A 26,354-nucleotide genomic window follows, 5' to 3' on the forward strand; every position below is an offset into this window, starting at 1 on the left:
CTGTATTTGCCACCTTTCGCATCACCCACCTTGATTTGGAGTGAAAATAGAATTTTTAACCACAAAATCATTTTCTATTTTTTTTGGTGTTTCGTTGAAGCAAAAATAAGAAATTTAATCATCGAATTGTGTCAAAGCAAGTATGGGATTTGAAACGAATTTTTAAATTGCTATTCGACGATTTTTGAACTTATGATATTTCTGGACACAATTTTACAATGGCAAGCGGGGAACTTGTGGAAAACTAAAGATTAAATAAAATAAGAAATTTTTAACATAAACTTGGTTTGCTCTACAATAATGTGATTTTTATAGAATATTTATCTTTTAGTAATTAAAATGTAAATTTGAGATTCTTTGAGTGACCTGCCGTAAAATTTCCAATTTTTTTAAATTTATTCAATACCTGCTATAGAGTTGAGTCCTACAAGTTTAGATGTTTAATCAATGAAAACATTCCGAATAACCTGGGGTCTTTAACCCCATAACGAATGACACACCTTTAAATAAATTCAGAATGCTCTGATTACGTGACACCTTTTCCATTCAGAATCAATTCAAAAAATTCAACAAATATGTTGAGCTCTAAAGTATGCGTATCAGAATTCAGAAGTATATTTGGAGACGCTATGAAAGGCGATGACTTACAAAAAAAATGAAATACCGTTTATGCGACAATGATAGACTTCCTGTATGTATGACTACCTGATCTGAATTTACAAGTGCAAAGGGAAGGATATTACATGCTTAGTAATATACTGTTGGTTTGGTGGTGTACCTATTTTACATAAATGAACAGCGAATCAATATAACAAAAATCAACAACTGGTTCATTGTCGACAGTTCAATTTATGGATTTCATTTTACACTAAACGACAAACTTTACATCTACACAAGATACCATTTTCCTCTCAATTATAACTCTAATTACATAAGACATTTCACTACTATAAACTGACAAGTATTTACCATTTGAATGAAAAAGAAATTACTAGTTAGTTGCACGATGTTCGGTATATAACCATGGTTTTTTAGACATCTTGAGAAGAAACTTTAGAAACTCAAGAGCTCAAGCCTGTAGAAGAATTAACAAAATGTGTGCATTAACTAGGAGTATACCATTGAAAGGAATGTGACGACAAATAAATGGGCTACCCGCACGAAAGCCCACAAGGGACTTAATGATGGAAAATTGGAAGTCGATTACATTATTTTACAGTTCAGTTAGTTTAATTTTAAAAATCGTATACATCGTGCAATGTCCTAAGTGTTTTACGTGTTTATGTTCGACTGTACGACATTTTTATAAGGAAGAAAAAAGCTTAGCTAAATTACTGTACCATGAATGTTATGCATACAAAATGTGAAACAATTGTTTGTATAGAGATAAAAAAACACAACGAATTGTGGAAAATAATTTATTCTGAGCTTAGCGTGACGAAAACACGACCAAAAAAAATGTTTCAATAAATTGGCCAAAATTTGTAAATTTGTTATTTAAATTCAGAAATTTCGTCACCATTAACTACTCAGATTGTCTTTTTTTTAGGTAAAAATGCAAACGTAAAAATAATTTGCCAAAGTTATTGCTAATTCAAATAATAAAAAAAAAATCAGAGAATTTTATTTCGTAAGTAGCGTTAGTTCGTGGCGGTATATAAATTGATTAAAACAAAAATTGATTTAAAAAAAAGTTGTTACAAAACTCAGTCGTTATACTCACCTTTTTCCCATTCGTCTGTCGTACATTCTTGTATGGCTGAAACAGTACCAAATAAACTTTCGGCACAAATGACATCCTAGTGGCACCGATGCACTTATCATTAAACACGTACACAGACAAGACATTTGAATCTGTTCAAGTAATCATATAGTTACCAATTTAGCGTGAATATATTAAGGCATTTCCAAATGAAGTACTTACCTGTAATCATTTTTGGTCTGAAATAAATCGGCAGAAATGCCAGCCAAACGATACAGGTGCTGTACATGGTAAATGCAATATACTTTGCTTCATTATAATTTTCTGGAATTTTCCTTGTTTTAAATGCATACAACGTGCATAGCAAGATCAATAACATTGTTAAACATTTAAAGATAACACCAAAGATATCTCAGACACTTTGCACGATAAAACGGCTGTCAATGGTGATGGGTATACTTCCCGCACATCTGCGTTCCTCATTAAATTAACCAAACATTGTGCCAACTACGTTCACTAATGCGATACTGCCATTAACCATATGGTTTTATTTATAGTTTTCCACCCATTTAATAAATTTTCTTAGACATTACCTAAGCAGATGGCAACCTGCGATAAAGGTGATGTATATGTCGGTCTATGTACAGTCTTTACACCACGATTAAATATTCTCGAGATTCGATTCGTTTTAATGAAAATAGCACTGTAGCACAGACTCAGACACAGTCCAAGACCAACTCGAACCGCAGCACATCGTCTTACAGTGGGGTTCGGATAATATCAAGAAAGTCATTCCGTAACTGGACAAAATACCTAGCAGTAATACATAACACAGTTCTCTTCCGGATGCCATGATCACCGGTGTCTTGTTAAACCTAAAAGCAAACAATTGGGTCAAAATTGACTGCACATATTATAAAATGGAAAAACCAAGTTGATCTCACTTAATAAAAACGCATACAGTAAAACACTGTACAACCGATACCGATAGCGGCAAATATCAGTGGCACCAATGCCCATGGACTCTTCCAATCGATAACTTGTGGCGTTAACTTGTCACATTCGGTCTTATTTTCATTTGGTGCCCAGCCGGGTGGACATGTTATACATGTGTCGTTATCTACGTATGAATCTTCCCGACATCTCAAACACGACCAGCAACATTGGTCCTGAATCGTGGGTATAAACGTAGAAAGTCGTAAGAAATTAATTATTTCGATTTCAAGTGTAACCAACCTGATGATTCTTCACATGACCAGCTGGACAGGGACCGCTACAGATCGATTGAGGTACTACACCGTTATGCCATTTCAGTTCAGTCATACTAAGGTTTAGTCTGCGAGTGAAAATAAAATAAAATTCATCCTTTTAATGGTTGTTCAATTCAAAATTATTATAATCTCAAGTACGTGCTGGAAATGTAAAATATTGAAAAGTTAAAAAATTTGTATCAGTCTGGGACAAACAGTTTTCGCGTAACTCTGCGACGTAAATCGATATTTATATAAAATCGTCAAATTAATGGTACTTGTTTTGAAGCCCGTTTCTGTCTAGGATAAAATGCACATCAGAGCAAAAAGAGAATATTTTCCAACTACCCTTTTCGGTAGTAAGGTCGAAATGATAGATTTTTTTATTTTTTTATTGGTAGATGTTTTATCGGTAGATAATGATTTAATTAGTGTACCGAGTTGTTCATCTTCTGAACAACATGCCGGTCACGTACACGGAAAAAATTGTAAATCAAATTAATTTGGGTCAAGTTCACTTGTTTTGCGCTTACGTAACACACCTTGTCTAACATGATAGGTATACGCTTGTTCTGTATTGGGTTGAAGACGTTTCGTTGCGATGAAAAATCTCCTCATCATATCTTATTACGCTTTGAAATGGAAATATGAACGTTATCATGACATATATATATAAGAATACATAAGAATTTTCCGCAATACAGCTAGAGGGCCTAGAGACGTATAGCTCCATATAATATGGTATCTCTTAAATATAAAGAAAATCCGCAATAGTAAATCATGGTTTTTTTTATTCAAATTTTCGGAAATCATCCCATTTGATTCATTGTAAGCATTTAATTCTGAAGAAAGTCATTCAAGAATTTATTTTTGCCAGTGTTATAAATGTGTTTGGAAGGAAACATTAGGACATATTCAACTTTTGCCGTAGCAACAAATACGACATAAATAATGGTGCATAAAAACTGAAAATCCGGGAAAATTCGAACTCCTGCCATATTACATATTTACCTTGCTTGCTATTCATTTAATGGTACAGCACCATACATGCACATCGTTAATTTATAGAAGGATAAGCAAACGATGTGTATGCAAAGAAAAGTTAAGTCTGCAGTAAAGAGTATCGTCTATGTATTATAAAGTTGCTTTTCGGAGAAACGAGATTTATTGATTTCGAAAAGGGCAATGATTGCATTTCGCTGTAAACTTTTTACAGCTGCTGAAGGATATTTTATTACATTTTTATTACAAACCAAAAGCGCCGTGAGATTTGAAAATCATAAAATATGAATAGCAAACCGGTATGCTAACATTGTTCTCCTTTTATAGTTTATTCACGTTGCGTCAGGGGCTGTATATTTATGAAATTGATCTGACAATCCACCACCACAATCAATTTTATTTTGCATTCGAAATCACTGAGATAGCCATTATCATTCGATTTTTTGCTGTAACCAATCTAGGCTGACCCGGTCCATTATGTCCACAGCCATCCATCAATATTTCTCTTGTGCTATATATACTCAAGTTATACGGTTTGTTTTTATTTGCGAGTAAAAAAAGCCATCCCGAAAAATTTCGTTATCGATAGGGATTTTTATGTGTAAAAAAACCAAAAAAAAAATATCGCGCCGCTGAGGAACTAATACAGATTACAACACCATTTTTATTGACTATAAATTGAGTTTTTTTCTCCTGCGAGTGTCGCATTTTTTATGTATTTTTTATTCATAATTTTTTTTGGGGATATCGGAGATTTAATACGAGGCATGTACACGTACTATGTTACGTACATGTTCATGTTAGTGTGACATTTTCGTGGTATTCCTTTAATAATCATTGTTGAATGAGGGATTATGTTTATGAAAAATATTTCAATTATATTGGGGATGTGGGTTACGCGTCTGGAATATTTTGCTAAAATTCCGTGATTTCCTTTTTATGTTCTGACTGTTCTTTGTGCTAACACAGCAGTTCTTTTCCTATTATACTTTTCTTTGATGAAGTCAAATTTTTCGATATTACGCGAGACTCTGTACCATAATCCTGACGCAACATCAAAACATTTCACTTTTCGCATATAAACAACTTTGCCTACTATTCAGAGACGACAAATAGATGTGTAAGTAAGTAAATCGTGATGTTAATAAAAGCACATTTAAGTAGGCAATATATAACTTACTTTGGGGCTTACAAAAATGGAAGATTCATATGATGACGCCTGAGAAAACTTTTGTTGCGGAATCCAAAGACTCATTTATTGAACGAAAGTTTGCGTTTTACCTTAAAATGGATTCGAATATTTTATTCATTTAAATTACTTATTCACGAGTAGTACATTTCTGCAAGTTTTAGTTTCACAGACTATAGTTCAACCACATTTTTGAATAAAAGAATGGATAACAGAATCGAAATAACGCTTCCATGTTATACCCCAACGAACAAAAACGCTTGTTGCTTGTTTGCTAGTGCAACATCAGTAAATATTCTTCCAATTCTAGACCTTACGCATACTGTCTAACTTTACGATCTTAAACGTTTGGTCTCGTACGTCTTATGTTAATAAGATGGTGCATCGTCGCATGTAAACTTCTACAAAACCGCTTTTTACACGGCTGTGGAAAAAGCTTGTGGCACGTAAGTCATGAGCGAAACATGTTGCACCAAATATGTGATATAATCCTCGAGAACATAGCAAGAAATATGAGATCAGTTAATAATTTGGTCGTTAAACTATCATACAATCAATCATATCGTAAATCCTAATTGGGCAAGGAATGTAATGAGAATAGAGCTAGAGCAACAAAAAGAATAGTAGACACCGACTGTCGATTCGACACTGAGCCAGAACACATCAAAAACTTTCAATATTCGGGAAATTCAACGATTCACAGTTTCTGAACTCCATCATGTAGTTGTAATACAAATTTTGTATATATATATAATAACCCTTAAGCACTTCCTGAAACTTTTTCTGAAAATGCTGCCTTGCTTTTTCCTATCATTTCGATAAAATCTAATTGTCTAATCAGTTTCAGTTGCGGACACTTTGTTTCGCTAAAAAAGTTTCGAAAATAATATTTTCATCTTGAGTAATGTTGGCGTTAATCTGTGCTCAAACGTTCATGGTTGCACATTACCCAGAATCTGAACTTTCCACACCCCATTCATAAAATTATATAACCAAAAATATACCTTCCACCATAACCATATTATTATGGGGCACAAAGACGAAGCGAAAAAAGCACAAACGTTTAACCCCTCATCCACAATTCTACAAATCGGCAATGTTATTTCCATCGTAATACTGTCCCCGCAGACTATTTCTCAGCGCAAATGGGTTTAGTGTAAATGTTTTTGCCGGATTTTCTTTCAGTTTTTACAACATCTTTTCGTTAGCCTCTTTCGATCCGCTCCTCGCTCTTTGACTTTTATAGCACGTCACTTGTACAGAAAAAAAAACTAATTTACTCATCTCTTCCACTTCATATTATCGTTCAAAAAAACATTTCACATCAAAATATTATCTGTTTATATGCGTATTGTTTACTGATTCCAATCCCAACGGTATTTTCTGGCATTTTCTTACATTTCCCGATTTATAGTCGTATAGATGGATATATTTGCCTTTCCTACTGCGTGCGAATAGAACATGAAGAGTGTTTATTTAGTACATGAAAATTGTTTTTGTTGATTTTTGTATTTTATTTTAGTAAAAAAAAACCTTCACAAAAATGTCGTTTCTCTGGAACGCACGGCTAAATAAAATATTTGGGCATGTTCGTGAGTTCGTGTGTACTGTATTCATTTAAAAAAATCACTTCCATTCATTTCGTCAAGGGATAGGGTGGTGTTACGCCTTTTTGTTGAAAATGTAAAATCCGCAAGATCTTAAGCTATTATTTCGCCATGAAGAAAAAAAATCAACGCTGTTGTTGGTGACAATGGCGGTCTGTGAAACGTGTTCACGAATTGAGCGTAATATTTTCGTTTAAAGATTTAAGTTAAACAAAAACACGCAAACCGATGCAACCAGATAGGGGTTTACAAGAAGGCACGCAAACTCTTACAGTATAATAGAGTTGTTCTGCTTTAAGATTTCGGAGTTGCGATAGTTCTTTTTTTATTAAACATGTTGCAATAGACGCAGCAATTAATTCTTATTCTTAAGAAACATTTTATCTGGTTCGAACCTATTTTCTCGACGTGAGTTTGAAACACAAATTTTAATTAACTTTCTATAACATATGATTCGCACTTGATTGTGTGAACGGTAATAGTATATCTTAGGAAATACATTATTTTTACGAGTTAATATCACCAGTAAATAGCATCAACCATCCGTACAATGGCTCAATCAAAAGGCTTTGCGCTCACAATGGTTTCGTAAAGAAACTTTATTGTAGCATTTTGTTGCACAATTTCAAAGTTGTTACATAAATTCCAATCATAAAGTAGCCGTATATACTCAAGTACTCTTTGTTCAATTAGATGGTAAGGAAATATAATCAAATACCAGAATGTGTAATTGTATAATTTTCAACTTGTGATGATGTTTGATAAGATGTATTGTTTGGTCGTATTCATTATGTTCTAATTAGATTTACTGCGGTTACAGATATGAGAAGTGTTAATACCTCCGGTCATTTCAATAACTTATATTGATTAACAGTTTCGGGTTGGACATATAACTAATAAAAACCGACATATTCAGTTCAAGCTAGAGCATAATATCAAAATTACCACTATCGGTCAACTTGACTGTAAAGCTTCTACACAATTTTGGGCAATGGTAACTCATTGTTGCCTTGTGGGAATTCTACAATTGGTGTATGTTACAGTAAGTAATCTACTTTCGAATTGTTAACCTGTGGCAAGGAGCTTCCCGTTTTTCTTTGCCACTGCATAAAGCAAGTAGTCCCACGAAAGCAATAAAAATAACTTAAAAGTAACAACATCATCGAAAAGGAAAGACAGAAGGGATGCCATACGGATTAAGTATTTATGAAATCCTCTCCATAACTATGTAACAAACTCATTTATATAACGGCAATGGTAGACATCAAAAATACAGTAAGTAAGTCGTTATGTTTCCAAATTTTATAGACTTTTCCCAACTCTTCGTGGATATAAACCGTCACTGAACAAATGTAACTTCGTAACCGTATGTAGAGTTGGTACATACCTATGTGTAACGTGTACACTGTACATATGCCATGCATACAAAACCAAAAATAATAATCTGGATGAATCTCTGGCTTTCGTATAATATGTGATACATTGCTCTCGTAAATTTTAGTTCTAATCAATATTCCATTTGCATATTGGGGAGACTTCAACCGTATAATTTAAAAATTTTGTTCATTGACATTTTCCGCAAACATCATTCGGTTTCAGTAGTTGAAGTAAATGATAACGTAGATATATATTTTGGGCTATGTACACACAGAGCGATGCGAAATATGCGAGCATTGATGACCAACATTTCTGTTTGACAAATTTGCAAAAATTCATTTCATTGCCTCAAGCTGACATGGCATACAACTGCCACAAGTGTAATCCATCTGTAATCGTATATATACCAAAGCATGGGACATTATGTCTTTCTTTCAATGTATAGTACTCGTAAACATGATAAATAATACAGGATTCTTTTCTCTTTTTTTTTCGTCAAACAAAATTCATGTCATATCAGCAAGCTGTATATTTCCCATAAGTATTAATGCATGTAACGTTAAGCGAAACATTTTTATGTTATGTTATGTAGGAAACAACAATACTTAAAAAAATGAATTCAACTACATGCGAATTGAAATGCCAAAAATCCTAACTGAAATGGTGTTTTATTCCCCGAAGATAGCATCTTATTCCCATTGCTCACAAATTACAATTCGAATATAATTACATCTCTGTCACTATCAAATCAAACGTAATGCAATATAATCGCCCAAAACCACTTACATTGGAGGTGTGACGCAAGTCCTGTTATCCACTTACAAAAGAACTGATATCGGTGTAGATGACGCTTACAGATTCGACACGCAAAAAGATATGCGTCACAAATGGCAGCTGACGAGGAAAGTACGCGAAAGTTTTATCAACAAAAATCTTACCAGAAAAATTTTAGGAAGAAAATTCTAACAAAACAAAAAATTGCGTCAAAAAGTGGCAGATGATTCGGCTTTTTTCCGTTTGAATTCCATTCTTTAAAGCAATATATTTCACAATTATAAAAATTTTCCTTCCTCAACATCTGCCTCTTGTGACACAATTTTTTTTGTAATAATTTTCTTCCTAAAATTTTTCTGGTAACATTTTTGTTGATAAAACTTTCGCGTACTTTCCTCATCAGCTGCCATTTGTGACGCATATCTTGCGTCACACCTCCACTGTAAGTGGTTTTGGGCGGTATCAGCTCTTTTGTAAGTTGTGATTTTTTAGAATTTGGTCGCAGATAATAGACAATCATATTGTGCAGTTTGAACGAAAGTATTCTTCTTACAAAACTGTATAACTTTCTATTTGATCTGAACCTTCCAGCTTTCATTTGACGAAAATCGAAAATTTTACGAAATTCAAAAATCTGACGAAATTCGAAAATTTGACGCACTTAAAACGCTCATAGCTCCCAAAGAAGCGACTTTTTAGAAAAACCATGAAACACGTATCGACTGAAATCTAAAACTCTATAAATTTGTCTTTTATACGAGGCAGGCTTCCATCTGACGTATTTTCCGAGTTACGGCTGACATAGCTCCCAAATAGACGACTTTTTAGGAAAACCGTGAAACACGTGTCGACTGAAATCTAAAACTCTATAAATTTGTCTTTTAATATAAACGAACTTTCTATCTGCCATATTTTCTGAGTCACGGGTCCTATAGCTCAATAGCTTAACACGCTCATAGCTCCGAACTTTTAAGCTTTTATAAAAATTCCTACAAATTGGTTTCTCAGAATTACCTCCTTAACATACCCTGAAAATTTCAGCCAAATCCACTGGTAAATTCAAAAGTTTCGTTGTAACAAAGTAACAAAGGTTGGTAAAATTCATCAATTTCAAAATGTTAGAAAATCCATTTCCAAGTTTTGAAATTTAATATCTCGGCCAAATCTTAACCTTATGAGGAGTGTGATAGCTCGTTGTACTCGTATGGACGCCCAGATTACGAATAAAATACTTTGGGGGTAGTAGGAGCAAAGGGGGAAAAGTCAAAAAGTTCGTGTATATATGTTCCTTAGTCCTACGGAAAAATTTGTTGTCACATTTTTCAGTGTGAAGGGACTTGCGTCACGGTACTTCACTAACGTAGGGCCATGATACACTAGCATCTACCATTTCGATTTGAGATTCAATCGGTGCTTAATGTATGTATGACGCCCAACATTCATTATGAATGCAAAGCTAATTCTAAAATATCAATGGATATCATCTAAAGACACATAGGACACATATTATCAGATTTGTGTTTTTTTTTAACGCAGCCAACTGCTGATGTGTTTATGTTACTAAATAATTAATTAGGTAATGGCAATATTTACATTTAGATTTATATTTTGTGTAAATACCGTCAATAAATTATTAAAGAACCAAGATTAAGCGTATACTCGGGAACCAGGCCCTTCCGCGACGAGCTGAATAATCCGAACATAAAATCAGAAATTTTCATTAGAGTTCATAAATTAAACGTCGTCATACCCAAAACGCTTTGTTCTGCAAAGTTATGTATATATAGACAATAACACAAAACAAACAAATTGTCCAGTCTCGATAAAGAGTCGTTGGAAAATTTGGTAAAATCAGTGAACTTACAATAATTGGAATATCAAAGTTGTTAATTGGAGTGAAATGAAGCAAACACAGCAAGAGCTGTTTTATCAACGTCTATGAAAATGCATTTACTCAACAACATACAATTTAACATTATTCATTGATAAACACAGGAGGTAAATATTTTTGAATAAATTGGGTGGTACAGTCGATAAATTTGGCTGGAGTGCAGAATTTGCAACAGCTGAATATTGTTTATGATAGTAATGTATTTGTGATATTTTCTTACGTCTTTGCTACTGTCTTGTATTTAAAAAAAATATTTGTCGACTTACTCACTCACAGTTGTGACGGATAATTAACTAATACATTACTGATATAAACAACAGCATGAACACCATCTGGTGAAAGACTAGCTGTTGCAAATTTTGCACTTCAGTGAAATTTATCGAGTGTAATTCGTTGTTTTATGTGGTAATGGGGTTTTATTTTAGAAATGAAGAGAAAATATTTTGTGAAAATTAAATGATCTAACGATAAAATTCGTAGAACTAATTATAAAACAGATATCCTTTGGTGAATCCCAAAAAACTTTCCCGGGAAAGTGGTCAGTTTAACAGGAGTAACAATGGAAATGGCTACCCGTGTGAAACTTTTTAGTCTGAAGGTGAGGTCACTATTATATTTATACCACTAAATTCCATACACCAGTTCATATAAAAGGAACGATAATTGTTAAATCATCTTACCTCACGAATACTAAAAAAAAAATTAACGGTAGAACAAACAATAGATAAAAATTAAACTGAAGCTAATCTATCGAGGTGTACGTTTGACACCATGTCCATATCATCTTAATTTCTAATTGACGAATAAAACAATTTCCATTCAAGTTGTTCCAAATTGACCATATTTTACCTTATTTTCTACTGAGAGTTACACTGAACCCTAGACTTACCTTGCTTTTGAATCTGATTTTTCACGAATTTGTGTGGAAGTCTGGCGATGAGCCAAACAATGTTAATTTCTCAATTAAAATTCTGTTGACTGACACATTTAAACAATCCTGTTATACGAATGTTAGCTTTGTGAATACACCAGAGAATAGTCATTCTAAAAGGTTATAAAGAGGAACAATATTGCTTACACGGAGTTTTTAAAGAATGTAGTGAAAGTGGCCCGTTAAGATTCAATTTTAAAGTTGAAAATGAAAACTTTGTATTTTTGAAAACAATTTTTTTTTCCTCAGTCTGTCTTTGGATGTGTTGTGGACTTTATACATTATCTGAATTGAAACTGAAACTCGGTGAAAAAATGGCACAACATATTAAATGGATTTTCTTTGTGAAAGCACTGTCAGTGTCACAAATATCGGCTCAAAGTTGGTTGTCTGTTGTGGAGACAAGGTAATTAAAGTTGAAATGCAATAGCTTTATACCTTCATATTTCATACTTTGACAACAAAACCCTTGTAATATACACTTTAACAACTTGAATTGTAACGTAATCATCTTACTTCCATTTTCAATTTATAATATTCTTGATGGTACACTAATATAATTTTGTGTGAGTATGTTACGTTTAATTGCATTTCTGAATTTCATATCCACCAAAACAATATAATTATTGAATGAAAGATCATCAACAATTCCGAATACTATTTGATGATTTATGCAATGCTCGGTGAACAGTATTCCACTCACGCATTCCGTAGCACTAAGTAGAGCTCTCATTGAAACCAACTGCACAAATTCGAAGAATAATTTATTGTGAATGACGATTTTATTCGAGATGTTATCAAGAAACTAACGACAGTTTATAAATCATTGCATTGCATACTTACTTACATCTTGAATTAAAATTTATCATGTCCACCGTAATACTAATTTAAGTGGAAATGATGTGGTATATATGCAAAGTTTGTTTGATGGCTAACCAATAATTGTGGTTTTGACAAATTGTTGTAAAATTTTGAAATTATTAGTCGACGTTTTGATACTCTTTGTATGGATGAATTTACCTAAAATTTTCTAGTTTTATGTCGATGAAGTAAGTCAAAGTCGCAAGCTAATTAAAATTCAGCGAACGTTTGTTCCTTGTTCATTTTATATTTTTCGTAACAGAGTAACTTCAAGATCTAGTTTACCAGACTGAGGTACGAGGTACCATTTTACAATTAATATAGGAAAATCAATCAAAAAACACTTTAAATGGGTAAAAATATCTTACATCGCTAATGGTGACGCATTTTGCTCATGAAAACCGCAAAAATTTTCCCCTTTATCTATTCCATTACAGTGTGGGGTATTTTCTTCAAAAATTTAAGGTAAAATTTCGCCGCCGTGTATAAAACGTCGCGTTAGAGTTGAAGGATCTATCGATTAGATAAATTGAAGAAAATCAAGAATAATACAGGCCCTGCATAGACGTCTAACTTTTTATAGAATGTTTCTTTTTTTTTTCGCCGAAAAATAACGTTATCGGCATTATTTTAGCTATATAGAAGTAGAAGAACCTTTATCTCATCAAAAAGAATTGAACTTCGTTCAAATCAAAAAAAAAAAAAAAACGTTTACACTGTCGACTCTCTCCTCCTACCAATTCGGATGAGTCGTTTATCTTTTTTTCTAAACAACACCGGATTCAAGTGTGCAAAGAGTGTATTACTACGTTAGGTGATTTTCATTGATACAACCGTCTGGACGGCTGTATGTATACGTATATGAACTGAACATACAACATAAAAATGTTGCTTCGTCAGACAATTCATTCGTATAAGTAAAAGATGTTAGGAACTCGCTTAGACGTGTCGACTGAAGGCGAGATGTCTAGTTTCGATTAAAGGCAACTAAAAAGTGGAATTTATTCAAGGATAAAGTTAATGATGATTGAATATACCCCATTTCTTTGACCGGTGACATTTACGTTGAAATGAAATCGATACGAGAAAAATATGTTAAGGTATTCGTGGCGTTCTGGAGTAATATATCAGCAAGGATATGGATGTGTGTTATCCGTTTCGAGCCCTAATCTACTTTTTAGCAGACATAAACTTAATATAAAATCTAATGAAAATAGAAATTCAAATATGCGAAAGTCGAAGTTGTTCGAATATTCGCAAATTACCGACAAATTCAGTTATAAATAATGAATGATAATGCTAAATTTGATCAAAAAGATTTAAAATGGCTTTTCCAATTGAAATTTTAAATCTTTCCAACTTAAAGCAACCCACTGAAGCAAATTTACACTCAATTTAATCCATGCTCCCCGTTTCAAATATTTATAAAAGGAGAAGGACCACATTAATTCTAATACAATCACTTCAAATTGTAGAAAAGTGTTCCTTTAAAATGACTTCTTTTCCGTTATGAAGTTATTTTGTAAAACAATTACTGCCGAGCTCTCATAAAATAATTGAATACTCAAAATTGGTTAAATAAACAAACGAACGGCTCAAAAGTTTATGTAAGAGTTATTGGCAGACTTGCTCAAAAACATACAAAGCTCAAATCCACTTTGACTGAGTGGTTCCAATTGTTTTACCTTAAAAAGTGAAATATTGCAAACTATTCGAAACAGTCACGCAAATGGTGGAAACGGTAGAGGTAGAGATTCTTTGAAAACTTCAAAAAGAAAATCCAATTGCAAAATATATTGCCACTATTGCAGGTATAGTAAGTGCGAATTATTTCCATACAGAAAATGTAAATGGAAATTTAGAATTGCTGTCAAAAGCAACAAATGATTCAATTTGCTTTTTTTAATATATATACAAAAACTAGCAAATTACTAGGAAATAGTGTGAAAAATAGTTTAAATTTATTCATTGATTCTCTATCTTGATTAACCTTTCACAAAAGGCATATCAGTAATGTCTGTTCTTTTACTTCTTTTTATTATACAAATTTCAAGAGTTTTATGCGAGATCTTTTAAATTATTTCTTTTAACATACAGTTTGTTATAAAAGTACATATAAGGTAAATAATGGAGAGTTGCCCTAAATTGAAAAGTTCTATTTAAGAGTCAATTTGCCAAAACTTCGAACAATATATATGGAGTCGGGATTCAAGCCGACGACGATCCAACCGAGCTATGGCTCAAATGAACCGAAGTTCCATTCAGAGCATTAGTTGGAATAATTTTTTTCCCGAAAAAATCTCGTTGTGCTGTCATGGTTCCTAGGAAAATTTCCTTCGAAGTGGTCGTGAAATAGTTATTTTCCTAACAAATGCTAAAATGCTTTTTCGATTCCAGCATTCGCCTCCTTCGGCTGGAGCTGAAAACCTCTCATTCGCTAAAAAAAAGCTTTTAGCATAAGTTAGGAACAACGGTTTTCCTAAATGACGTAAGAAATACGTGACGAAGTCGTAAGGAAAATCGTTTTTATCAATGACTGTAACATGCAAGATGTGAATAATGTCAAATTGTGTACATTGATGAATGTCAATGAGGTGAATATTGTTGACCAACAAACGTCGATATCCGGCCCACCTAACCACCGCGTCGCAACAAATGAAAAACCTCGACTTATGCAAATGTCATAGGACATATCGAGGTTTATTGGATGGTAAGTTGACCGATAATTTTTTGATCACTTTCCACTAGGTCAACTCTCCACCTTAAGTATGACGTATTGCTGTTCAGTAAAAGTATTATATGCACTACGATATGCACTAATTTCTATAAGTCAGGAACTCACTACATAATCTATGAAGCAAACGATGGTACTTCATGTGTAATAGTATATTACTTCCGAGGTTCCAAGTTGTGTATTTGATAAGTGGGGTGTTACAGCCCTATCCGAAGGGGAGGGCTGTATTCCCCACTTTGCAAATAACAACTTGGAACCTCGTAAGTACAATGCTTTACGTGATTAGGCAATGTAAATGAAAATGAAACATGCCGTAACACGTAACACGTAAAATTGTTTATAAGCACCGAAGGTCAAAAATAGGACAGTAATTACAATACAACTAGCAGCATTTTCTATTTCGTTTGTCCCATTGAGAAGTAATAAACTATTAATCGAAACATTTTCTCAATCATGAAGTAAATTCAACTTTATCTCGCTTTGTCAATATAAAATTTTAATCGAATAAGTAATCCTCTTCAATGATACAAAATGACTTAAAAATCGACATTTCTCTCAGTTTTATCATTGAAGAATTACGTTTGCAAGAGTTGAGCAACCTTTAATACTCTTATTACTACTTTGCTTCTGAAATAGCAATTTCAATTTTCTTCAAAATGTATTTCGTATCATTCTGGTAGAAGCAACAGTTGTTGACAAAAGCAAGTATGACTGGTTTTTAAGTATTTCGAATCAATTTTAAATTTATTTTTTTAAATAAATTTTTACAAACGATCTATTGAGTACTCTCGAAATAAATCAATCGTTTCACAAGCGACTTTGAAATTACGTTTAAAAATCTCATTTAACAATAACTTTTATTGCATTTCTTCCGATGTGAAGCTTTTTCATTGAAAAATGGCTAATAAATACAACTCAGGTCACTGCGTGCTCCACACAAATTTTAACTTATTAACCTGCTCTTAACCTGCCTTCTTACATTTCTAATTCAGAAGCATAATTTTCTTTCTGTTATTTCCAAAACTTTAGCACGTATTTTGCAGAACAGACTCGTATTTATATATTTATATCTTTGATATAGAAATTCAATAAAGCATATTGTCGATTATTTATTATTTGAATTTCCATTCAACTTGTCAATAAAATTGTGAGAAAAAAATATATTTAATAAAATCTACAATAGCCTACGAACTGATAATAAAGGAAATGTTGAAAAGGCATGAACTTTTCGCTACGCTTCACTTCCACATTAATATTCACAGTATAAAATACAATCGTTCAACAGCACACAGCAGTTTCATCAATTTTACACTATTGGTATGCAAGGAAAATCTGGGTATAATTGACAGCTGAAATGATTTTTTTTTTTTGAAGTATTCGGAAAATGGCTAATAAAAATAGACGAACGAATGGACCGATACAATGAATTAATGGATGTACCAATTAAAAAATAATAATTAAATTTTGCACTAACATGCATGTGGGTAGTGTGGTGATTGCCAACGATAAAACATTCCATTTCATTCGTTATTATTTAGCATGTAAAATGAGAAACACCAGTCACTCAATATACATTTGATTTTTCATGGGGACATAATAATCGATTGAAGGACAAACAAAACTCACTCTCAATTGGTCGATTGTCATTTCATTTTTAATTCAAATTAATTTTTTTCTGGTTTCTCTTGTTGCTTGAAAGAATTGGTGGTTATGTGTATGCTCTTCATCTGAGAAATCTTGCAAGTTTTATTGAATTTGCCCAATAAAAATTGGAATATTTTCGCATTTTACGCGAATAAATGGTTGATGTGAAATGGCTGTTTTTAACGATTAAGGTGGTTATATCGATGGAAGTGGAATGTTTCAGTAATATATTTTTTGGTTTATATAGGAAATACGTAGGAAAGGAATTCATATTGCGACAATAAGATTTTGTGTTTTTAACATTGAACAGTTTTTATTTTCAATTCATTTGGTTCCCTGTTCGGTTGAGTAGAAAATAGTCATTTTCTCACCTCGGACCTGAAGTATTTGTTGTAAAAATTTTGTATTAACCTTACAGTCAAAGTCAGTCAATTTTCAGCATAAATTAGCTTCAGCTGTTTTTCAGCTGATCCATACAAACAATCACAACCGTTTATACGTCTTTATACGGTTTTACCACTATCATGCGCGTGCGTGTAGCAGCTTCAACTGTATGAACAAGAAAAACCAGTTTTGATTGTATGTGTGGATCAGCTGAAAAACAGCTGAAGCAAATTTATGCTGAAAATTGACTGCCTTTGACTGTAGGAACATGGAGGAAATTTCTCTGGTGACTTGAATATCGAGGACAATATTACTAAAGTGAGAAGGAGCAAGTTGTATACCATATCTCTATAACAACTCGACCGATTTCCATACAATTTTTCCCCTGAAATGACATGAGCGGTAAAACTGTTTTTTTGGGGCTTAGTGAGTAAAATAAAATTTACATAATTATTTGGAACGTTGTGTCTTACCTTGTATGGTTGCATCCCACGCCTTCGGCTCGAACTGCAAACGCCACACTTGGCAAAATAAAAAGTTCCAATCAAGGAGAACTATTTTGTGTCGCTACATATTTCAGAAGAGTAGATTCTATCGTTAAAAAAGGCTTCTCGACCATAACTTCGGATTGGTCGGATAGACTTGAGATAAGAAATAAGAAGCTTTCGGGAAAAACCAGTGGCGGATTAACGTTTCTAGCGTTTCTAGTTATTATTAATCAATCTTAAATATAAAAAAATGAGTTTCTATCTCAGAAGTATTGATTTTTCAACTTGCTTCAAAAAACTCTAATTTTACCAAATTTCGGGTCACTGTAAAGATTTTAAGTCGAACAAAGTTACATTTTTTTCCTGATTCACAAGACAATATTTAAGGTCACATGTTTTTAGAGCTCACTTTGAATTTCACAATGATCATGCAAAACGAAATTCGGAAATATTTTTCAACTTTTTTCATACTTTCATCGGACTTGTAATAGCTTAATAGCTATTTTGCTAACTATTGCGTAAATGGAAATTTTGCGCAATAGATGTGAAAATTGTCAATCCGAGGCGAAGCCGAAGTTGACAACACATCGTATGCGCAAAATAGGCACGAGTTAGCAACAAGATTTTATGTACGGAAGCAATAAAATACGCACTGAAGTACATAAAGTATTTTTTGGTGACCTTCGACACATATATATACTTTCAGAAACTCGTAGATTTTCACCTGAATTTGCAGGACAAGCTTATATCAACTCAGAATAAAAAATTGATGGGTGATAGTATTAAAATATTAGGGTATGTGTTCATGATAAAAAAATATCTGTCGATTTTGCTTTTGTTGAAAAAAGTTTGTATTTTTATGGTTTTAGCCAAAACACCTTTAAAGTGAACTTTTTGGGCTCAAGTTTTGCGCCAGGCTTTTTAAAACCCGACTTTGTCAATATTACTTGAGAGTATATGAATACAAAATATACAACATAAAAATGAGACTTGGAAGAATTTGTAAAAATTTAGGTGACATACTGCCCATACTGCCATGGCTATAAAAAGTTTAAATTTCATTAAAATATTGATAACGAAATCACTCTAGAGTGATCTAAATTTGGCGCGATATTTTCGATTTTCTATGTAATTTAAGAGTCATTTTTTTGCTCATAATTTTTTCCAGCGCCCCAATTTTTCCAGCGCCCAGGACAAAGTCCCGAATTGCCCATGGCATAATCCGCCACTGGGAAAAACGTTAATGAAAATCGATCGAGTCGTTTCAGATGTATGGGAATTTTGTTTATTGGCCCTTTACTCATTGTGCCCTCGATATGATTTCATTGTAGGATAGCACCCACTTCTATTCACATCTTTTTAATTGTATGTTGAGTCCACAAAGATGTTATAATAAGATAATTTTTTTCGTTAATTAAGTCAAGAATTAAGTAAAGAAAAATTATGTTAACTCAATTTCAATTTCAATCAAATAATGTCTCAAACATGCCGTGTTGAGTTTATTTTATTAACTGAAAAATATTAATTTCAAAACGAATTTGAGTTTAATTTCGGAACTTGAAATAATTTCCATAAAAAATTCGCTTTTCAAAAAGCAATATTTCTATTTTTGTTGTTCAACAGTTATTTCCAAGAACGATGTTCGCTTTCCCAACACAAATTAATTTCGCAAAAGTAATGTAAATTAACTTCATTACACTCACATAAATAATGGAAACATCACCAGTAGCATATATCAGTTTCTTAGCTTTCATCCTTAATTGTACAGTTCAAAAGTCAAATATGTACTTGACGCTTCCAAGAAATTCAATACCAAGTGTTTCCTTGATCATTTTATTAAAAAATATTAGACATACAGCGTAGCGTATGGGGCACATTACGTTGAGATGTATAGACTCAATTATTACATTATCCGTCTACGACAGACGAACCAGATTAGAATAAACGCTTTGTGCATTAAATTTAACTTTTTGTCTTAGGATCGGAACGGCATAATTTCAGTAATAGGTCTTAGGATCGGAACGGCATAATTTCAGTAATGGAATGAATCAAACAATCACATAATTAATCTAAATCGCCTGAAGACGTATGATAAATCGCTGGTTAGGTAATCTAATAACTCTACTAAGTTTTTACGAAAGAATATAATTCTCAGAGTGCAATTCGTTCAGAAGATATTTTAAGCTACTATCTGTTCAATCTAATTTTCGTTTACAGTGTTACATGTTTAAAGTTTGAAACAACATCATTTCTACTTAAACTTACCCTTCCTTCCATGTACCAATCGGAACATAATCGTATTTGTTGTCTTTCTGCTGATATTGATATATGTTATAAGATCCAAAAGCATCGCCGTCTTGATTGAAATGAATCTGTAATTTGAGATTTACGTAAGAACGTGAAGCAATTTAACATCAGCATCGTAGATCTGATGAAATAATCTTACCAATGATCCTTGCCGTCCAACGAAAGACACCTTCAAAATGTATTTCAGTAGACGAGGACCAATTGATGCTGAATTCATTTCGGCACAGTCATTGTATGGTATACCACCGCAAACATCTTTGTACAGCTCGTCCAAAGCATGTGCCATAGCGAAGACAGCATCGACTGAAAATTTCACATGTTTTATGGTAACCGAAAGTGTTACATTAAAATATAGTTTGCAGTCTTTATGGAGCGATAAATTATGCAATCATAAACTGATGCTTAGTATTAGCTAAATATGGAGAATTTAGAGGTAATTTATAATAATGAGAATCATGTGCATTAGCGACCAGATACACAATATTTTGCATATTAATTACCAAAGTGAATTTATTATTTGCATTAGTGTGGTGTTAGTACTTGCTGTACGAAAAGGAGTTAGTTTAACCTTTGACATGACTAAAGTGGTATACGGTATCATCAAAGCTCAATTTTCTGGTGCTGCATAGCGAATGCTTGAATTTATTATTTAAGCAAAAAACAAAACTTTGAAACTCATTAATCAGAACGGGCATAAAGATGGTAAAGTTTAAGTACAGTAATTTGTCTTAACCCATTTAAAATTCAACTAAAGTGGAGTACTTAAATATTAATGAAGCTAAAATACTTCTTCCAGATTTTTCGTAGAAGCTTCCTTTGTATGCTCTCTACTTTATTGGGTTGAAATAGTCATCCATTTAATGTTGCATTAGAGCCTTCCGCATTTACACTAAATACTTTGTATGAAATGAATGTAATGCATTCATGTAACGCGAATAACATAACGTTTCACTGAACAAATAGAGCGAAATCATTTCATAGTTTCTAGTGCTAGCAATATCAAATTTCCAACACATTTTTTTTCAAATCATCAAATTATTCGTCGCGAGAATAATTCGCAATTCGATTTCGATTTTCACATATGTGTACATATAATCACTTTCAATACTGTTGTGTCTATATGTAGGTTGTAGCTACAATGTATAAACATTCACGAAATGTGACACGGACCTACATATAATGAATCTCATTTCGTTCTGGGATAATCCACTCATTAACACCCTCAAAGGCACTTGAAAACTGTAATGATTATGCTAATGGGTTGATGAGAGTTATGGCGGTTTTACTGGTATCATTTTAAATATTTAATCAGAAGAAATCAACAAATCCTAAAGTTGGATGACATTAAAACGTCTAAAATCTAAGCCGAAGCAATTTGCCTAAATTTACGCAAGGCGGTAGTTTCTTTTTACTATTTAATTCACAAAGTGGTTGGCTTTTATAATGGAATTTTAATGAATCTGAAAAACAATTAATCGTAATCGTTGAGGATCTTTACATGGTGGAAATTATTTCTGATTATAAAGTCACGCAGTACTGCCGCAATCATACATAATTCATTTTTAGGTATTTTTTTACTCAACTCAGCGACTGCTTCGAATAACCACGAGTGACCTCGGGAGACAATCTGCTAATCTACTACCTAAAAAGGCATTTATCATTCGGGGACATGAATACCTCGTCTGATGCTCCGTTACACAATTAGTTACGTCATTCACCAAAACCATTTCCTATACATTGATTTCTTGTGGTCAACAAAAAACTAAAGTTTCGAAGGAGGGAAGCTTAATTTAGTTTTTTTTTATCCCTTTATGGTCTGTTAACCAATGTGATGTAAAAAAATCATTCATGCTTCGTTCACTATGCGTTAGCCGTTTCGTCAGTTTCAATTTTCAAACACATAATTTTGACCATACAAGCTCAAATACTTAATACTGTATGCAACAAGATTATCGTATTAAATCATGAAAACGTTACCATTTATATCTTGTTTGTGGTAATTTCATTATATGAACTGTTTTGGGAATGTATCCATGTGTACACAGAAGCGCAATAATCGGTCTATAAATGTATTATTTCCTCGATTATTCCAGCAAAATGCTGCTGTTAGTGCTATTTACAGCCGAAGGGACAAATCGTGAACCCTTGGTATTAATATACAACTGTAACTGCAAGCAAAACTTGAAAACCAGAGATAATAAACATAACCAAACTTAGAAACCAAAATTTCGTTCAGAAACACACATTTTTGATTTAAATTTGAAATTATGTATGCGATAGCGATGGTATGGTGTGTTGTAAACAAGCTAAAGGATTGTTAGTTGTTTGTAACAAAGTTTTTGGTGGCTTTCTAGTGAAATGGGCAAAACGGCGGTTAAATTTGTCAATGAATATCATGGAAAGAACATCTCAAAACAACGTAAACATAATATATACCCTCAACGGGAATTTTACGTGTCTTCATAACATTTTATCAATTTCACCATCAAATCAGATTTTACGAATAAATAATTTGTTTAACGCTCGTACATGGGTTGTTATGCTTAATGAAAGTTTAGGGAAATTTGGGTAACGTGAGATCATTACATTGTCTCGTTTTCAGTTTGCTACAATCTGATATTTATGGTTGAAGAGAGAGAGACGAGCTAAGTTTATAATTTTACCATTCGTTCCCCGATTAAAACGTATTAACACCAATACGGAAGCGAATGGTTTCGCGTGTTGTTCACATTGAAAGTTCTCATAGCATCCAGATAATATCAATATAGATAAATTTTAATAAAAAAAATGAAAAATGAAAATTGCATCACAGCGTGGTCTGTCGATAAAAATAAAACATAAAATGTGGCGGATGTGGTGAAAAATATTAATGAAATTACCGGTTTATTATTGGAAGATAGGTTTATTGAGTGCGGTTACCGCGGGATTTTTTTTTTGTGGAATAAAATTGAAAATAAAGTTTTTGACTGACGGAATTCATAATTTGATATCTCAGAACATCAACCTCCGCTGAGAATTTCATTTCTACCGGTTTGAATTTGATTCCTACCGGTCGGTGTGTTGTATATACATCTGCATTGTTCGGAAAATATACCGTAGTACTTCGTAGGGCTATAAAGAACCGGGCTATCTATTCTGTTGAAAAGGGTCAGTCAAACAATGACATATTTTCGAAAACAAATCCCCATGAGCACTAAATTAATGATATCTTTTTCGGTAGGGTTAATTTGCACGATGACTCGGGTATATCATTCATTATAATTTAATATTTCAATTGATTATATCAAAAAATAGAAAACGAATTCTGGTTTTCCATTCGTTTCGTTTTATTCTAAAAAATTAGATAAAAGTTTCTCTTCTAACAAATTAAATTGAAAAATAGCAAAGTCAGACGATTCGTACGAAATTCGTCAAAATAAAACTATTATCGTAAAAGCTTTTCCAAAATATACCAAAATATAATTCTCTTTCTGTATGTTATTCTGGTCGTTTTCGTCACTTTTATTAGGACGAGTGTGTTTCAATTGATAAGGCGAAGATAATCTCTCTCTTAGTATTTCACATATATTTTCCATTCTGAATTCTGTATCACCTCATCAGTTTAAAAGTTATTGAATGAACAAAGAACAATAAAACTAAAGTTTCGATGAACTTTCCATTACATTAATATTCAACATGGATAAAGTTAAATTCGTTATTTCACAGTAATGTGTACCAACTCGTAGATGCAATTCTAATATTTTTATACGTGTATGCCAGAGGTTATGTGTATAGTTAAGCAATACGAATCCCGAAACAAAGTTACCCAATGCTTAAAATAAAACAAAAGAACAAAATGTGGGGAAAATTCGGTGACACTGCCAGCATCGACGACATTGCTTAAATGATTATACGTTTTTTTTTGCAAATTGGAAATATTCAATGGAGTACCGACAACTTGACATGGAAAAATGCTCATGACTCAACGTAAACGGATATCTCCGTTGTTGTACTTTTCGGTGGATATACGTAAATAAATTTAGCCTTCAGTAAATTTAGTGATATTAATGGCTTACAGGTGTTGAGTAAACAACTTTTCTTCTAACGGTAAACACAATGACAAAGAATTACGCAATGTTTTATTTATCCGCCCTATTTTCGATCGCTTTTCCATATTTTACTTTATCAAGAGTTTAATAAAAGAAATGATTTATCGCTATCATTAATTATAAACATTTAAGTCGAGTTCTGTTATGCACATGACTCTGTTCAAAGGATAAAACGTTTGAATTTTGGATGAACATCATCGTTGTTAGTTCTGGTTGAACCATAAAACAAACGATATTTCGGAATTATATGTCATAAAGTGTATTTAAACGACCACGGGTAAGGCATCTTGTTACAAGAGTGTTTATTTTGGCACAATGAAGTATTTTCGGACCATTGTTTGAAGTACCAAAATAAATCATTTCACGACGACAACACCTATCTCTATCATTGAATCAGTAACGAACTCTTCAATATTTTGTCATGTCATAGGGTGAGCGTACTAATCCTCGGACAAGAATGAACCTTCGAAACCTATTGTTCGTTCATTCATAACCTTTTTTTTTGATGATTGATATCATTCTTGTCCGAGGATTGGTACGAATACTCTAATCAAATACGTTTTAAAATTGATAAAAATGCATGGCTTAACAAACATTTTATTATGCATCGCTTCAAGGATCGTACCAAAATAGTTAACGCAGCACAAACATATCACTAGCATCGAAACATAAAATCGAAATTAATTAGACCTGGTTTTTAGAGCGGAAATATATTTGCGATCGAATAAAACATATTCGGACAGACTGCCCGTAGCCAATCAACAAAATATTATACTAAAACGTACACTCGTCAAATGATGAACTAAACGTAAAATGACCCGAGTGTTCAAGTGTTCTCCCACCGTCGGGTAGTAAAAATCTTTCCATTATAAAATGAATAATAAATGGAAACACACACACCAAACTTTTCCAATTCCAGAATGACAAAAACAATAAATTATACAATTTTGATTACATTTTAAAATAGCAATGAGTTTGTAAAATAGAGAATATTATTTCTGACGATATTTATCTGTAAGCTCGGCGTGTTATAAAAGTGGATGAAAGTGGGTAGATATTAGACCTTGATGTGGAGATGAATATCGATTTTCTTTTATAATTTTACTTTTTTTTTGCTATGCCTAATTCCATTTTTTCCCTCCAATTGTGAATGCCCTTAAAAAACCGTCACTCATTTTAGAGCATTTTAGCTTATCGGATGTGATTCAATCGATCATACTAATAATGGAAGAATGGCTTCACTGTTCGTTAGTGCAACAATATAATTTCAGTAATTTACGCATTCAAATCACAACTGCTACTCACCAACAAATGGCACCAAACCCTCTTGTTCGTACGGTCCCATTGTCTCGTTTCCGGTGCACGCATTTTCGTCATTTCGATTTAAACTGCATCGATGATGTTGACTCCAATATTCATTAAACCAAATGTTGCGGCAATTCAATCGAAATTTATTTGAATCACCATACGGAATATTGACACCAAATTCGTACATAGTTTACGGTCAAGTGTTGGTTTCAATCTTGCATAGTACTCATCAAATCCTGAAAAATTAAATTAATTCAGACAGTTAGATTTGCACGGATTGTTCGGTGAGTTTGAATAGATCCTTTGTTTTGGATTAAAATTATTGATGCAATTTCAGTAATTGGCTATAAATGACAAGAAGACAAAACTGGAAATTGTTGAAATTACGTGCACGTAAAGCAAAGAGTTAGTATGGCAATTGGCATTTAAATTTATGGTATTGTAAGGTAGATGCTATTTGCACCCAATTTTCGAGACACTCAATTGTTGGACCAGTTTGTACAAGCTAATTCTTACGAAACACCCAATTGTTATGCCAATTTGAACATGGAGATTCAATTGTACAAACTGGTTTCAAACTTGTTGTATAAACTTTCGAAAGAAGCAACTTATGTTGCTTCCTTCTAAACACGTAATTGTTAGGTTATGTTGTACAAGGATGATACAATTTGCTACTGACGAAACACCCATTTGCTGCTACAGTTTGTACAAGTGAGAATCATGTTCATCGAGTGCGAATAGTGTATAAGGCTATTTGCATCGGGTGAAATAGTCACTTCGTTTTGGTAACGATAAAGGGTTTCAAAGTTATGATCGT

The 26,354-nt window shown here is 33.0% G+C and overlaps 1 protein-coding gene across 1 annotated transcript; it reads right to left on the reverse strand.

Annotated features, from left to right (window-relative positions):
* Positions 1–5: 5 nt before the first annotated feature.
* LOC119079730 (metabotropic glutamate receptor 4-like) lies at positions 6–25,724 on the reverse strand (the record flags this gene model as incomplete). Its single annotated transcript, XM_037187795.1, is given in 11 exon segments — positions 6–29; positions 1,724–1,794; positions 1,797–1,943; positions 1,946–2,090; positions 2,093–2,470; positions 2,472–2,606; positions 2,674–2,871; positions 2,939–3,038; positions 20,100–20,206; positions 20,281–20,444; positions 25,535–25,724. Coding segments are annotated over 11 exon segments (1,659 nt in total), but the record flags the coding sequence as incomplete, so codon positions are not given.
* Between the last annotated feature and the right edge of the window lie 630 nt (positions 25,725–26,354).

The sequence above is a fragment of the Bradysia coprophila genome, unplaced genomic scaffold (genome assembly GCF_014529535.1).
Source record: "Bradysia coprophila strain Holo2 unplaced genomic scaffold, BU_Bcop_v1 contig_331, whole genome shotgun sequence".
Taxonomy (NCBI): Eukaryota; Metazoa; Arthropoda; class Insecta; order Diptera; family Sciaridae; genus Bradysia; species Bradysia coprophila.